The following is a 17,536-nucleotide window of genomic DNA, read 5'->3' as shown; positions in this document are numbered from 1 at the left end:
ATTGCTGACGTAATCGTATGCCTGCTAGATGGCCCCAGTGACGCCAACTCAAAATCTGATTGGTTAAGGTAACAATTTCATTGCCACTTATTTTAAGCTACGGGGGTCGGCACTATTGATTCTGAAGGCCTTAAGGCCGGGCAACACATGATGTCAGCCACTAGCTGAAATATGATTGGATAAATACTCTTATCATAAATATACACTACTGGAAGCAGCGCAACCAAGAGAAAAACTATGAAATGTCCAGAATAGACTATATATATATATATATATATATATATATATATATATATATATATATATATATATATATATAAATATATATACATACATATAATTAGACAGACATCTGAACCAGAATTGAGGTGTTCAGATGCCAAGAGAGATCCTCAGAGATGTGGACACCCAGGAACTTAAAGCTGGAGACACGCTCTACTTCAGACCCATTGATGTAGATTGGGGAGTGTCTGCTGCTGCTGGAAGTCCGCGATGAGCTCCTTGGTCTTTGTGGCATTGAGGGTGAGGTTGTTCATGGAACACCATGGATCTCCTCCCTGTAGGCCGATTCATCGTTGTTGCTGATTCGGCCAACAACTGTGGTATCATCTGCATATTTGATGAAGATGTTGGAGTTATGCTGCGGAACACAGTCATGGGTGAACAGGGAGTAAAGCAGTGGGCTCGGCACACAGCCTTGTGGGACGCTGGTGTTCAGGATTAGGGTTGAGGATATGTGATTACCCAACCTTACAGAAAGAGGTCGATTTGTTAAGAAGTCCATAATCCAGCACATGGTCAACAATACTCAAATAGGCTGAGTCAATCAAGGGATGACTGATTAGTATTAACTGAGATGTATATACACAGCCTATTTTCTCAACCCTTGCCTAGCCTGTGATAGTTTGCCTGCCATGTTTTGATCACAGCCTGTGTTTTTCTTTTTTAAAAGAAGCTGTACTGCAAAGTAAAGAAATCAGTGTGGATTGAGTAAGTGGAGAGAAACATGCATCTGCCAATGAGCATCAACATAATAATTTAAGCAACTCAGTCATCTTTGCTATACATAGATGTTGAAATTTGTATAGCATTATTATAATATTTCTTTTGGAATTTGATCAAATCACAAGATGAACACTGGGCAATTGTTTGAGAAGCCTACTCTGTTTCAACCAGAATTAAAATAAGAATGAATATCTAAATAATTCTAGAATTATTGTAGAGAAAAGAATGGCAAATGTTTGATAAGGTGTTTGTGGTGAAACTTTCATTTACTACAAACAGTTGGAACCATAAATTAACTAAGTCAAGTAAAATGTCTTAAAAAATCTTTAAGTAAAATTTTTTTTCATTACAGATAGTCTATGATGAGGGACCACTCTACATGTTTGCCAAAACAGATGATATAAGAAAGCAGTGGATACATAAACTTAAGCATGGTCAGTTTCTTAATATATGGGCTAAAGTTTTTGCAGATCTCTGAATTCACTATGTGCAGACATTATATTAATGTCTTATATCTGTTAAAGTGGTCCGGTTCAACAAAGACCTCATGCAAAAATACCACCCTTGTTTTTGGGAGGATGGTGTGTGGAAGTGTTGCCAGCAGGAAGTCAAGCAGGCTATGGGCTGTAAGGTGCTGGAAATGAGAAATGGAGGTCTGTAAAGGAAAAAAAGACAATAAGTTTACCTTCAATGTCATTTCTGAACACAGTTTTAAACGTATTTATTGAAATATTCTGTTGATAAATTTCTCTATAGTAACTCTATAGTGGTATTCTAATAATATGTCAATATCCATCTCCTTTAAAGGTTTTTCTGTTGGATCCCGGCGTAAATCTAGAAAACCTCTCCCACCTACACCTGAAGAGGTCAGCTAATTTTTATTCTGTCACCATGTCAAAGGATCTCATATTTTATTTTTATATTTTCTGATATTAGATATTTGTTATCTATTTGCCTCAGGAAAAGCCCTCTATATCTTTGCCCCATGAGTTACCAAAGCAGCATGGCTTTTCGGTGGGTATGACAGTCATTGCTGAATATGACTACAGCCCCATGGCACCCCAAGACCTGGAGTTGAAAAAGGATGATGAATACACAATTTTGGAAATATGTGATGCCAACTGGTTTAGAGCCAGAGACAAACATGGGTAAGCCTTGGATGACAAAATGAAGAATGATGAACAAAAAAATACCATTGCTTTTCAACAAATGCTAGAACAGCAAAATGTCCACAGATTAGAATAGACATGCTAGAACAGCTCTGCTTTTAGTGTCTGAAAAAAATTCTGTCTCTGAGATGTTGTGAGCAAAAATGATTTGTCTGAATGTATTTTGCAGTAAAGAGGGATATATTCCAAGTAACTATGTGGTTGAGGCCTTGAACGGATTGGAGAAGTTTGAGTGAGTATGTTTCATGCAATATTTACTAAAAACTATTGTCGTGCAAATATGATTAGTAATGCACACATCAACAGACTAGCATGTGCCAAATTTTATGTTTCTGTCAGTTTGTGTTCACCATTTTAATGAGATTAATCTACAAATTAATCTCTTATTAACATAATTTAATAAAGACAGATTATTGATACATGCCATCCAGTGGCAACTAAATAAATAATACATATGGGTTTTTCATCTTTATATAGATGGTATTGCAAAAACATGAACCGCAGTCAAGCAGAAAATTTACTTAAGACTGAGGTGAGTATAAGACTAGACTAGGCATTATGAATATTGAAAGCCTGATGTTTCAAAATGCTTATTAATAATGTCATTGTGTGTCTGTGAGCACCCTGTGAACACTAGATAACCATTAGGGGTTCTGCTTAATACCTGAACTGATTTAGTGTGTGCACCATGTTGAGACAGTCAAAAAAAATGTCATGAATTGATAAATACCTACCATACCACCACTTCAGCTACTGTCAACTTGCTAACTGTCTACTGGATCTAAAGCTACTAAAGCTAGAGATATCTCTCAGCATCCACCAGCAATAGGAGTTCTTTAGCTGCTCCATCAAACATTGGCTTACTGAGTCACAGCAGGTGACTATGAAGGCACTTCTCTTGGTGTTTAAGAGGGTTAAAATAGAACTCTTATTGTACAATTATGCTCTTTTTACACACTTTACTAAAGCTTTTATACCTTTCTTTTACATACAGAATAAAGATGGTGGCTTTCTGGTGCGAGACTCAGGAAGATACACTGGAAAATATACTGTCTCTGTTTACACCAAGGGTATTGGGTGAGCATAATGTACACAATATGAAAAAGCTATTTTAAAAATTATAAATGTAAATATATGCAAACCTTGAACAAAGGTTTTAATTAGTGGTAAGGGAACCACTAATTGCTGTCAAGTCTCTTTACAACAGAGGCCACATTTCATTCTGCCTGCAAAAACTTAGAAACCTAGAACCTGCTACTCATCATTATCGCGATAGCTCAGCCATTTCTAAAATTTACACCAGACATATAATGAGTGTGACTACCCAAGTTCCATATGCATATCTGAAAAGCTTTAGTGGGCATCTTACATGGGTGTACAATTTTTAAAATATACTAATGAATAAATTATTGCACTTCTTAACTCTTTAATGTTACATTTAATATTATATCCATGAGCCTTGTTTGTTTATGCCATATGACTTGCATTCTGGTTTCTGTGTGATTTTTTTTGTCTCATTAAGTTCAAGAAACTCAGGGAGGCTGGTGAGGGAATGTCTTTATATAGATGCCATAAGTAATAACATAATAACAATAACTAGCTCCATAAAAATGATAATAAATTTATTTTTGTTAAAGAACAACAAAACCTAAATGATAATGCCATGCAAGTCCCTGTGAATGAGCTGCTTTAGCATGATGCATTAATATGATATAAGTAATATCATATAGGTACAGTAATAACTGTACATTAGTAAACTAGTGAAAATGATAGTTTGAGGTAGGAATGTAAGAAGGTGCAGGTGCAGCATAGAAGTCTGAGTTGTATGTGTTAATGTAACACATATGAAAACAGCAAAAGAGGGGTTGTATATTAATGTCCAAGAAGGCGGATAAGAAATCATGCTGGGTCCAGGATATTGTTTATGAGGCCAGTTGTGGATGGAAAGAAGCTGTTTTTGTTGTGTGAGGTTTTGATGGACCACAGCCTTCTGCCGTAGAGGAGTGCCTCACTTGAAGTGAGTGTACAGGTCCTGAAGAGGTGGCAAAGTGCAGCCAATCACTCTTTTCAGCAGAGCAAATGACACTCTGTCTGTTTTTGTCCCTGGTAGTGGCAGCAGCATACCAGTTGGTGATGAAGGACTTGATAATGGAGGTGTAGAAGTCCACAGTATTGATTGGGGCTAGGTTCTTCCTAAGGTCTATAACCATTTCCACTTTTTTAACAGCATTATACTCCAGGTTGTTCTGACTGCACAAGGTTACTAGATGGTCAATCTCCTTCCTGTAGGCAGACTCATCCCCTTCAGAGATAAGCCCAATGAGGGTAGTGTCATCTGCGAGACAGATTGGTCACTGGTGGTGCAACTGTAAATAATAGAAAAGTGATGATATCTAAGAGGTCCTAAAACAGCAAACCTTTTAGGGACTTATGGTGAGGTTCCTTTGAAAAAAGGTCAACTGCATGCACATGGATGAGTCCAAAAATGTGTTAAATAATAACTAGCACATATTGTTTTCTCTCTTCTTTTGGTTTGACTTCAAAGCTAAGCTGGGCTTAAAGAACATGGGCTTATATCCACAAACCTTATGGTGTGCCATATCAAGTCATAACAGCCTTGTATAGAATACACTCACAAATAATAAGAATCAGCATAAAGAGAATAAAACATATTTTAAGCAGGGGCATAATTTCCACTGGGGACAGGGGGACATTTCCCAACCACTTTCCAAATTCCAATTTCACTGACGAGTGAGTGCTTTAAATAGGCGCTGGGTAAATTAAGTGCAGGTGGTGTGATCAGTAAACAGGTGACTGTTTGCCTGCATGCCCATGACAGTACCCCCCCACGGGCATCTCCAGACGTCTGGGAACGGTGATCGGGGCAGCCATGGCCTCTAGGAGCGGGATCTTTCCTCTGGTCCATACCCCTCCCAGTCGACCAGATATTGCAGGCAGCCGCCTCAACGCCTGGAATTCAGGATTTCCCGGACCTGGTAGATGGTCGATCTCGGGCGGTGACAACACCTCGGGCTCTGTGGAAGGAGGGAGAACAGGGTTAGTGAACGGTTTTAACAGTGAAATGTGAAAGGATGGCAAGATCCGGTAGCTCCTCTGGAGATCAAGCTCATAAGTCACTTCGTGGGCCGCCGGATGGTGAAGGGGCCAATGTAATGTGGACTGAGCTTTTTACATGGGAGTCGGAGGCGGATGTCCCGTGTGGAGAGCCAGACTCTATTACCTGTGTGGTATTGGAGAGTTTCTCTCCGCCGCAAGTCTGCTTGGCCTTTCTGTCGGCACACCGCGCGGCACAGGTGGATGTGTGGATGCAGGTGGAGACCCTCTCACTCTCTCTGAACCAGTAGTCAACAGCTGGTACTTCAGATGGTTCACCTGACCACGGGAACAGAGATGGCTGGAAGCCGAGTACGCACTGAAATGGAGTGAGTCCGGTGGCTTCCTGGCGGAGTGAATTCTGTGCATACTCAGCCCAAGGGAGATATTGGCTCCAGTCATACTGATGGCAATACACGCGGAGGTAGCGTGCGATCTCTTGGACTTTGCGTTCAGTCTGTCCATTCATCTGCAGATGATAACCCGACGACAGGCTTACTGATACCCCCAGTCGATTGAAAAAGGCTCGCCATACTCTGGAGATGAATTGAGGTCCTCTATCCGACACAATGTCTTCGGGCAGTGGGCAGGCCCCTGAGAGGTATCAGTTTGCACACCTTGGAGAATCGATCTACCACGACGAGGATAGTGGTAAAGCCGTTGGACGTGGGCAAGTCGGTGGTGAAATCGATCCCTAGATGGGACCAGGGATGTTGAGGGATCGGTAGGGGCACTAGCTTACCCTCTGGTAGACGTCATGGTGTCGAGATCACGGCGCAGACTGGGCATCCTCTCACGAATCCTGCGACGTCACGAGACATGTTGGGCCACCAATATCTGCCCGTGAGGAGTGAGAGGGTTTGCTGTCTGCCCGGATGTCCAGAGCCCGGAGAGGAGTGTACTGAGTCTAGAAGGGTTAAGCGATGAGAGGTTGGGACGTAGGTTTTCCCTTCCGGACCTCCCAGCGGAGCAGGTTTGGAAGTGGAGGCGGCACGGATTTCTTCATCTATGGACCATAGGAGAGGGCAGACGAAAAGATCAGGAGGGAGTATGGGCGTGTCTTCTTCCGGCTGAGGTTCGGGTGAATGGACTAGATAGTGCATCGGCTTTGGTGTTTCGGTTTCCTGGTCAGTATGAGACAGTGAAGCGAAACCTTGTCACGGATTCAGGTATTCGCTTCTTTGAGGTATTGAAGGTTTTTATGGTCAGTGATAACTTCGAAAGGGTGGTTAGCTCCCTCCAACCAGTGCCGCCACTCTTCTAGGGCCAGCTTAATGGCGAGAAGTTCCCAATTGTCTATGTCGTAATTCTGCTCTGCCGGGGACAATTTCTTAGAAAAGAAGGCGCACGGACAGAGTGCAAGTGGGTCACCTCCTCTCTGAGACAATACCGCCCCTACTCCTGAAGTTGAAGCATCCACCTCCACTACGAAGGGTCGACTAGGATCTGGGTGGATTAAGATGGGCGCAGAGCTGAAGGTGGAGATGAGAGGCGCGGTATGCTTACTGAAGTTTTCAATGAAGCGACGGTAGAAGTTCGCAAACCCCAGGAAGCGCTGAAGATCTTTAATAGTGTGAGGTTGCGCTTCCACTTTGGACTGATCCATCGCGATGCCCACTGTGGAGATGACATAGCCCAAGAACTGGATGATGGGTCGGTGGTTGAGCACCTGTTTGACATGGCGAATATGCTCCAAACGGTTGGATGAATAAATGAGGATGTTGTCAATGTACACAATCACAAACTGGTGGAGCATGTCACGGAAGACTTCATTCATAAAGTTCTGAAAGACCACAGGCGCGTTGAAGAGACCATACGGCATGACCCGGTATTCATAGTGCCCAGAAGGTGTAATGAATGCCGTCTTCCATTCATCTCCACGCCGAATGCGGATCAGGTTATAGGCGCTCTGCAGATCGAGTTTAGTGAAAAGGCGAGATCCACGAGTTCCTCGAGCACCGCAGGGACCAGAGGCAGGGGGTAAGCGAACTTTACTGTCTGCAAGTTCAGGTTTCTGTAGTCGATACATGGCTGAAGCCCTCCATCCTTTTTGCCCACAGGAGGTGGATGGACATATAAATCCTTCATGTAGCGCCTCCTGAATGTACTCCTCCATGACCTTTTGCTCCGGGATGGACAGAGGGTAAACACGCCCCTTGGGCATCTTAGCATCGGGCAGAAGGGTTATGGCACAGTCCCAGGGTCGATGTGGTTTCGTCGCGGCTGTTTTACTGAATACATCCCTGTAGCTCCCGTATTCTGCAGGGATGTCCACCTCGGCATTCTGGTGAGGGCTCTCTACAGTGGTTGCCCGCAGCATGCCTGTCACAGGAACCGGGATGGGGAGTGCTTGTAGACATGACTGGAAGCAATAGTCGCTCCATCGATCGATGCTCCAGTTGCTCCACCTGATGTAGGGCTGGTGGAGCACTAACCAGGGGTGCCCCAGGAGGATGTCCACCCGGGCATCCTCCAACACCAGGAGTGAGAGCGTCTCCTCATGTAGACAGCCGAGTCAGAGGGTCAATTCTGGGGTGATCCACTGCACCAGCCTGCGACCCAGCAGTTTTCCCTGAATGGTCGTAATCCTGTAACGGGTCAGGCTTCGTAGACGTGGGATGTGGCAGGGGAATAAGACACGAGAGGAGATGAAGTTCCCAGACGCACCGGAATCAAACAGCATGGTAACTGCGTGAGATTGAGACCCATGCATTAGTGTGGCTTCATGATACCGCGGGTTGGTTATTATAGAACTAAGGTGGATTGTACTTACCGCTGGGTGGGGAGGACAAACTGGGCAGGTTTGGATGGAGTGATCAGGCTGTCCACAGTACAGGCAGAGTCCACGCTGGAGCCGGTGCTGCCGCTTGCTTGCGGACAGATGGTACTCGTCCGTCTGCATGGGCTCTGGTGCGGAGAAATCCTCATGGGGTGAGGTATTGGATCTGTTGTTCCCTTCGACGGTGACCGCGGCGAGTGTTGGGACACACTCTGCGCCTTCAGCAGAAAGGACTCTAGGCTGGCAGAGTAATCGTATATCGCCATCTGCCGTCGGATGTTGGGCCGTAAACCCTGCCGGTAAGCCGCGAGTTGGATCTGTTGTTCCTTTCAACGGTGACCACGGCAAGTGTTGGGACACACTCTGCGCCTTCAGCAGAAAGGACTCTAGGCTGGCAGAGTAATCGTATATCGCCATCTGCCGTCGGATGTTGGGCCGTAAACCCCGCCGGTAAGCCGCGAGTGGCACCGCCTCATTCCAGCCACTGGATGCCGCCAGCGTGTGGAAGCGTGGCGTGTACTCGCGGGTGGTGTTCTTTCCTTGCCACAGAGTAAACAGCTCATCGGGAACCGAGAGGGCAGATGCGCTCGTGCCGAAGACCGCCTTGAAGTGGGCCAGGAAGTCAGCTAGGGAGGCGAAGACTGGGATCTTGGTGGTACACAGCGCCTCTGCCCAGCATCTGGCCTCCCCGGACAGTAGCGAGAGGATGAAGGCGATCTTCGTGCGGTCATCGGGGAACTGCTGGGGAACAGCATCAAAATAGAGTTGGCATTGAATCACAAATCCAGGACATTCCGATACCTCACCTGATAACAATGCTGGTTTGGCCACGGGACAGACCACGGGAGCCACCGCGGATAGTACGGCTTGCTGTAGCGCGGCCACCAGTGCAGCAACCGGATCAGGTGCAGGAGACGGGCCAGCTTGCAGCTGCTGCTGATCTGGTCTAGGAGGTGCGCCGTCGTGCTGACCTTCCATCTCGCAGGTAGGACCCAGTTAACTTGTTGAGGGGCGAGTATTCTGTCACAGTTCACACACACACAGGAAGCAGAGAGCAAGTTCAGTGCCACTTTAATCCAACACAGGCAGGCAGAAGATAAAACATAACTCATAAAACATAACTAAGGCAAAAACAGGCAGACTGGACAATACTCTTATGCAAGAGAGGAGACTAGTGGCTTTGACTAATGCAGTCTTAATACTCGCTGTTGTCACTGACAAGTGAGTGCTTTAAATAGGTACCGGGTAAATTAAGTGCAGGTGGCGCGATCAGTAAACAGGTGACTGTGAGCGAGGTAGTGCTGCTGAGACCGGAATGCCCGTACCAACTCTCATCATGGATGAAAAGAAAGGAAGGAGATGTGAGTTGATTGATTCAGTAAATTCACTCAGACATTTTCATATCAGAGGACAGATGAGGTGGATAGTTAGGATGCATGGAGAGATGGGATTGAATGGATAGATAGAGGACAATGAAAAATTTTCTTTATATTAAAGTTAATTTTTTTTTACGTTTGTGAAATTGTGCGACAATCTTGCATCCTGTGTACCAAATAAGTAGTGTGTCTATTGTGTTATCAATTTTCCCATCCTTTTGGATTACAGAAGTAAGGATTACAGATCATTAATTCCTACCCTGCTATAATACAGTGATGGATGGATAAAAATGATCTACTTTAAGCATTTGTGCTGCATAGAAAATTGGCACCAGGAATGTAAATATTTTAATTTGTTCATTAACTAAAGGTGGTTGTTTATGCCTGAAAGACAATTATTAAAGTAATGATCAACATTTTCATATAATCACATATTAATTTTGCTGTCTATCTGCACTTGATATTACAAAAAATAGTGATTAAACACACACAGTTCATTTGCTTTTTCTATTCTAAACACTTTTGGTTTGGTGGATGTGTCTCTGATTTATTATACATTTTCAGGTACAGTGGTTAGTTTAAAATAAAAGTTTGTTTAACAGTGGAAATTGAGTCTCACATTATTTAAATTTTATTTACACACAAAACATTAATGGTGAACATTTTTGACTTTATAAATGATTCTCTCAAGTCTTGGTGATCAGCCCCTATTAAACAATAAAGAAAGTAAGACATTTTTTAATATATGTAGTTTAGTAGCCTACTATTCTTTTTGGCAGAATTTATCATTATAGTCAATTTAATTGTTTCCTGGATTTTGTATCACCATAGTCCCTAAATGTATGTAAATGCAGGAAATGGGATTCGAATGAAAAACATTTTTCCCCATTTTGTGTCTCTCCCCACTTCTCAAACCAAAGTTACACCCTTGATTTTAATCACAAGAAAATGTATAGGAAAATCAAATAATACCATGCTCTAAACAGAGCAAAACAAGGTGTGTGTGTATGTGTGTGTGTGTCATTAATTGCTCAGAAGACTGAAGAGAGAACCCCCCAAAACAAGCAAACAACAACTGAAAAAAAAAGTTGTGGTACAAGCCTAGAAAAGAATTAAGTCACCAGCTTGATGCAGTAACTTCAAGCAAAGGATATGCAACCAAATATTAAGTTAGTTATTTAGTTTAGGTATTTAGTTATTTTACTAGAATTATTTACTTTTTTTTAGCCATTTCAAATGCAAAAATAATTTGTAATTGTTTTTGCTTCTGATTCTTGAAATACAGGTTCTACTTTGGTTATGATTCAACCAAGTTTTGTGTCAGTATACACAGCCTCATTTCCTGTTTGGTGCTTTGCTGTAAGAGCCATTGTCCCATTATGGGAAAAATGTTTGGAGAATTTAAAATTATTTTGATTACTGCCCAAATTAGTCATGAAAAAAAGAATAGTGAATTTCACAACTTTCAGATGAATGTTTCGTGGGTTGCCATATGCAACTTAGCCAGAAGAAGAAGAAAAATGAAGAAGAAAAAGAACAGCAGACTGAGTTTTCTCATTCCAAACAAACATTCAAAACTCGTCAAATTTGTCAAAACACTTAATGACATGGGTTGACACTTCCCAAGTTCAGGAAAGAAACAAGGAAGTGGGAGGCAGGCTTGGTACAACTTAAAATACACTTTATTCTATATGTTTTATTTTCACTTTTCAGCCATTTTATTTTACACACACACACACACATCAGTGTTAATGTCACAGGGCCAGGGTGGTGCCTCCTTTCCTTCTTTCCGCTATCAACTCTACAAGACTTCAAGGCGGAGGTCTCCTGGAACTAGCTCTCCTGGTCTTAATCTCCTCCAAGTAGTCCTTTTCATCATCATCAGGGATTACCCCACCATAATAGTGTCATCAGCAAACTTGAAAGCGGTGGTAGAGTTGGAAGTGGCCATGCAGTCATAAATGTACAATAGGTATGGAAAGTTCAGGAGACATCTCTATGGTGCTCCTGTTCTGAGAATGAGGGCCTGTTCGGGACATGTAGGCCCACCACTACTGCTTGTGCTCTGCCTATCAGGAAGTTAGAGATCCATTGTCTTAGGGACAGTGTGTATAGTAGTTGTGTGATCACCTCACCTGTTGAGCACTTGGGATAGTATGCAAACTATGTCCAGCATGTCAGGTAATGAAGAGATAATCATCACAACTGAAGTCAGACCTAGGTGATTGTTATTAAGTCAGTAGGGATAGGGTTCCTTTGGGAAAGAAAGGATAGTTGAATGTTTCAAGCGTATGGGAATTTTCCAACTGTGCCATAGAGAAGTTGATGAGGTTTATGAATACAATTGTTAGCGGGTCAAGTGCAGGCTCTAAGGGGCCAATCTGAGATGTCAATCTGAGATGCCATAATTGACCCCTGTCACTTATAATGTCTTCAGGGAACCCAAAGTGTCTAAACACATGGCTGTAGATTTCCACTGTGGTTTAGGCAGTGGGATAATTTAGCAGGTTTAGAACTGGTCAGTGACAACCAGGATTGTGTTGTCACCCTGGGTTTCTAGGACTGTAACCAGGACTCTGTGGTACCTGCAAGGGGAGGAGCTTTCTAGTATGGTTCTGTGGACCTTAGCTTGAGCACAAGTAGAGCAGGATGAATGAATGTGAGCATGTGGGGCTACCAGTACCTCTCTTGTAGCATATAGTAAGTGCGCTACTTTTCTAGATGGCCGCGGGCTTTTGGTCTGAAGGCACATATTAGGAGTTGAAAACAACCTGTTTGGGAGGTATCTACAACAAATCCTCTTTGGAGGCATGCAAGCAATCACTCAGTCCAGTTTCCAGGAAATAGCTTCGGAAAGCTCACCAAGGTTTCAGGCATTTTTTGAGTTAATCCTGATTACATTGTATTGAGTAAAAAAGGAAAATGGATGCAGTAGTGTCACTCTTCAAGTGCCAGTTTGACTGAAAGCAGTTATCTGTTTCCGGTGTCATAGTTTTGTTCAGCTGGGTTGAGTTTCTTAGAATAATAAGCCACAAGGTGGAACTTGGGTTTTCCCCCAAATTGTTGGGAAAATACACACATGGACAAAATTGTTGGTACCCTTCCATTAAAGATTGATGGTACCTCTAGAAAAAATTGAAAATAATTTGACCATAGGAAACTAAAGTGTGTCCTGTAATTATCATCACAGGTGTCTTCAAACTTGTAATTAGTCAGTCTCCCTATTTAAAGGGTGAAAGGTAGTTACTGTGCTGTGAACATCGACCACAGAAAGCTAAGGAGAGAGTTGTCTCAGGAGATTAGAAGGAAAATTATAGACAAGCATTTTTAAAAGTAAAGACTATAAGACCATCTAAATGTTAATATTAATTGATGTTTCTGTGACTACAGTTGCGCATATTATTCAGAACAACCACCCTGGACATGGCCGGAAGAAGAAAATTTATGACAGTCAATTGAAAAATTGAAAATTGAAAAGACAGGTAATACAAATATTAATCAAAGAGGCCAGAACAACTTCCAAAGAGATTGGAGGTGAACTCCAAGGCCAAGGTGTGTCAGTGTCAGATCACACCAAACATCACTGAGAAATGAATTTGCCAAAATGCATATTGACAAACCACAAAGCTTCTGTGAGAATGTTCTTTGGACAGATGACACAAAACTGGAGCTTTTTGACAAGTCACATCAGCTCTACGTTCACACATGCAAACACAGTACCTACTGTGAAACATGGAGGAGGCTCAATTTATGCTCTGGGGCTGCTTTGCTGCATTTTGCACAGGGTGTCTTGAATCTGTACAGGGTACAATGAAATCTCAAGACTATCAAGGCATTCTGGAGCGAAATGTGCTGCCCAGTGTAAAAAAGCTTGGTCTCAGTCTCAGGTGATGGGTCATCTAACAGGATAATGACCCAAAACACAGCTAAAACATTGGACTATTCTGAAGTGGCTTTCTATGAGCCCTGATCTAAATCCTGTTGAACACCTGTGGAAAGAGCTTAAACATATCTGGAGAAGGCACCCTTCAAACCTGAGACAGCTGGAGCAGTTTGCTCGCAAGGAGTGGGCCAAAATACCTGTCGACAGGTGCAGAAGTCTCACTGAAAATTACAGAAATAACTTGATTGCAGTGATTGCCTCAAAAGGTTGTGTAACAAAATATTAAGTTACCATCATTTTTGTCCAGGCCAGTTTCATTATTTTTTTAATGCTTCTGTTGAACAACAATTCAAAAGCAATGCCTGATTTTCATTAGTCAATTTTCAGTAAATCTTTATTTATTATTACTTTTGTCAGTTTCAAGTTATTTCAGTGACTATTGTGGGTTTTCTTTCTTTAATTGAAGGGTACTAATTATTGTCCACGTGTGTATATCCTAGACTCTAGTCTATTGACATCTAAATCTAGGCTAAAAATGAAAGGTTTCAAAGGCTTATGGTGTTTCAGGATGAGGACTGTGGAATGGCATGTATATCCTTGGTTCAGTGGCTCCTAGATATAATACTCCATATAATACTCCATATCCCTCTGTTTGGTGAGTGAAAGTGGGTAAATCCAGTTATGGGGAGGTGTGGTTCCATGATGCAGCTCAATAGCACAAACATAAAGATGGCTTCATGAAGTCCTTGGTATTACCTGGAATACCTGTGTATAGTCTGCTCTGAACTCTCCACAGATGTCGAGCCCACACAGAGCTTAGGAAGCAGAATGCAGTGCTACTGACATTGGTCAAACCACTGAGTGAGTTCCATGCACCACCAAGAGGTTTGAGCATTGTGGAATCGCAGACAAGGGAAACCCAAGACATTAGGATGTTTAGAGATCACTGTATTTAAGAGCATTTACTCTTGGTGGAGTAGACTGCCCTTCAGCAGGAGGGACTGTGTGCAGATGGTGCCTCCACCGATGGGAGCTCCTGTAACCATGGCATGGTTACAGTTCCTAAATCCATAAAATTACCCAGTGATCCAGAATCGCTGATTAACTGAATACTGTTAACAGGGAATTCACACATGAAAATCTCACATTAACAAGGAGTGTGAACAATTGGTGAGAAAGCGATTGGTATTTAAACACTGTTTCAGTGTGGGATGTGGCACTCCCGTGTGACGAAGGTGTTTGTCTTAGCTATAGGTTTGGGTACAGAGGACAAAATCCAGTAGATTCATCAGCCATTGCAGCATCTATCCCCCCTCTATCTCTCTCTCCCTCCCTCCCTTTTTCTGGTGTGCTCAGGTGCATGGGTTCTGGTGGGGTGGTTGCTCTCTTGGGGCTCCTGGTATCTCAGCAGTACTAACAGATGTTAAGCAAGTAGTCAAGGTATTTGGCAAGGTAAATAAGAGAATCAAGAATTAGTGGCTCGTCATGGCATGCCATCTCTATGAGCAGTTACAGGTTGAGCCCTTGCCAAAGTGTGGCTTTGCAATGGGGTTCAAACACAGGGTTGACATGGTAGTATCTCTAAATTTCCCATGGTGTGTGTAATTGTGCCCTGCAGTGGGTTGGCTCACAGTCCAGGTTGTCCCTCAGGCTTGTGCACTTCTGGGATATGCTTCTTGACTCTTTGATATGGTGTGATAAGTGGTAAATAAAATAACAATAGTGGAACATGCCACTGAACTCTATATCTTGGTTTAAGCCCTAGGCATTTGTTGTTGCATGGCTGCTTCTAGAATGGACACACTAACCTTTATTGACGACATGACTTATAATGGTAGCATTCTGTAGAAGTCTGTAGAAATCTATAAAAGGGGGAATAATGGAATGTTTTTACACTGACCATTAGCCTCACCAGACCTTAACCTAAATGAGAATGCATCTCACCTCCTAAAGAGAAGATTAAAGGTAGAAATCCCCCAAAACTGACAACAGCTGAAAGAAACTGTACTACCAGTCTGAAAAATTTTCAACTGCCCTCAGAGAAAAAGTCTGAGTCACACTGCTGCCACTACCTCTGAGCTGATATCAGGGAAGAGAGATCCAAAAAACACACAGCGACAGTGACTGAATAACAAAACTCTCCTCATCATTATCTCCTCATTATGGCACCTGTTAGTGGGTGGGATATATTATGGGCAAGAGTAAGGATTTCAGCGAGTTTGAAAAAGGACAAATTGTGATGGCTAGACGACTGGATCAGAGCATCTCCAAAATTGCAACACTTGTGGGATGTTCCTGGTCTGCAGTGGTCAGCATCCATCAAAAATGGTCTAAGGAATGAACAGTGGTGACCCAGTGACTGTCATGGGTGGCCAAGGCTCAATGATGCATGTGGGGAGCAAAGACTGGCCCATGTGGTCCAATCCAACTGACGAGCTACTGCTCAAATTGCTGAGGACGTTAATGCTGGTTCTGATAGAAAGGTGTCAGAATACACAGTCGCTTACCAAGAGAACACATGGCACCAGTATGCACTATGGGAAGATGGCAAGCCGGCAGAGGCAGTGTCATGTTTTGGGCAATGTTCTGCTTGGAAACTGTGGGTGCTTGAGTGTAAGTGGGTGTAATGTTACTTTGACATGTACCATCTACGTAAGCATTGTTGCAGACCATGTACACCCATGGAAACAGTATTCCCTGATGGCTGTGGTCTCTTTTAGCAGGATAACGTGTTATGCCACAAAGCAATAATGGTTCAGAAATGGTTTGATGAGCATAACAACGAGTTTGAGGTGTTGACATGGACTTAAAAAGTCCCCAGATCTCAATCCAATCAAGCATCTGTGGGATGTGCTGGACAAACAAGTTTGATCCATGGAGGCCAATGATGCCATGTTCTAGATGGATCTGATCTGCAGGAAATGAAAGTTGAAATTCATCTAATATTCATCTTTTGATCTCAAGCTCAAATGTCTTTAGTATTAGCAAAACTAAAAACTACAATTGCAGTTCCAGTGCTGTTCACATAGCATGGAAATGCAGGAAGAGATTCATTACTGTTGTCTGGAGATAAGAATGGAGATAAGAAAAATACATTTCTGTGAAACTGAGCAAGGTTTCTGTAAAATGTCAGTTGAAGAATTTGAATAGATCAGATTTAACTGGCCAGATTTATTTAAAGCTTCACGCAAAAAATAGGTGAGCCTAATTCCCATTGTATATAGAAATTAAACACTTAAAAACTTACCACCCAAAAAGTTGCCTCTGTGTGTTTTATTGTTAAATAAAAAACCTCAGAAAGCTCCCCAAAACTCTGCCTTCATGTCAGCATATTCTTGGAAGCAAATGACTTATTACCCAACATGTACTTATGAGCTAATAAATATCCTTGTATGATCATTTACAAATTTCATTTTAACACTAAATCCCATTTCTTATGTTTTAGTAGGGATGAAAATGTAATTTCAATTATCAATGTTATTTGCTATTTTTATTGTTTTTGCTGGAATAGTATGCACAATTTTACAAACACTTTAACTAGAGGTTTTATCATACCTATCATATCACACCAAATATAAGGGAATTAGGAAGCTATTCAAATTCATTCAGGAATTGTGTACATGAAGGAATGACTGTACACAACTTTATAAAGGACTATTGTGTATAAATAAATTTATATTGTCCCCAAATGTTACTAATATAACATATAACATATAATGATATAAATCAATATTGTCCCTATATGTTACTCATATAACATATTTCACAATATTCTCATTTCATATATTAACCAATGTGCCCACAGTAATTGGATAATGATGCATAGGGTTGGACAACTAGTATCTAGAGTAGCCTGAACACAGTAGAATTTCTGGTCTCTCTTCAGAGAAGTGGTTGGCAGCTGCAGACACTACAACATATTATCTACTCAAAAAGGACAGTTGTACCTGGCAGAGAAGCATTATTTCAGTAATATTCCAGACCTCATCAATTACCATCAACACAATGCTGCAGGTAAAACCTGATCATGCTACTCACATACAAAAGCAGTTTTCTAAATTACTAATTTAACAGTTGTTTGATTCCTTGTGGCTTTAGGACTGGTGAGCAGACTAAAATACATTGTGTCAAATCGAGCTCAGAATGCTCCCTCCACCGCAGGCCTAGGATATGGTAAGTTTTTAATTTAATTGAAATTTTTTATTTTTAT

At 42.1% G+C, this 17,536-nt stretch overlaps 1 protein-coding gene across 2 annotated transcripts in view; it reads left to right on the top strand.

Moving 5' to 3' along the window:
- The window catches only part of btk (Bruton agammaglobulinemia tyrosine kinase), a 33,039-nt gene that overhangs the window by 8,755 nt on the left and 6,748 nt on the right, over positions 1–17,536 (top strand). For both annotated transcript variants that reach the window (XM_058396548.1, XM_058396549.1), the window contains exons 4-12: positions 1,358–1,439; positions 1,530–1,658; positions 1,813–1,871; positions 1,966–2,153; positions 2,344–2,406; positions 2,652–2,706; positions 3,169–3,251; positions 17,213–17,340; positions 17,425–17,499. In XM_058396548.1, the coding sequence (XP_058252531.1) occupies positions 1,358–1,439; positions 1,530–1,658; positions 1,813–1,871; positions 1,966–2,153; positions 2,344–2,406; positions 2,652–2,706; positions 3,169–3,251; positions 17,213–17,340; positions 17,425–17,499 (862 nt within the window). The remainder of the gene's footprint in view (positions 1–1,357; positions 1,440–1,529; positions 1,659–1,812; positions 1,872–1,965; positions 2,154–2,343; positions 2,407–2,651; positions 2,707–3,168; positions 3,252–17,212; positions 17,341–17,424; positions 17,500–17,536) is intronic.

Source organism: Hemibagrus wyckioides, linkage group LG08 (genome assembly GCF_019097595.1).
Source record: "Hemibagrus wyckioides isolate EC202008001 linkage group LG08, SWU_Hwy_1.0, whole genome shotgun sequence".
Classification (NCBI taxonomy): Eukaryota; Metazoa; Chordata; class Actinopteri; order Siluriformes; family Bagridae; genus Hemibagrus; species Hemibagrus wyckioides.
The sequence above is the reverse complement of the archived record's forward strand: the minus strand, read 5'-3'. Positions and strand labels throughout refer to the sequence as shown.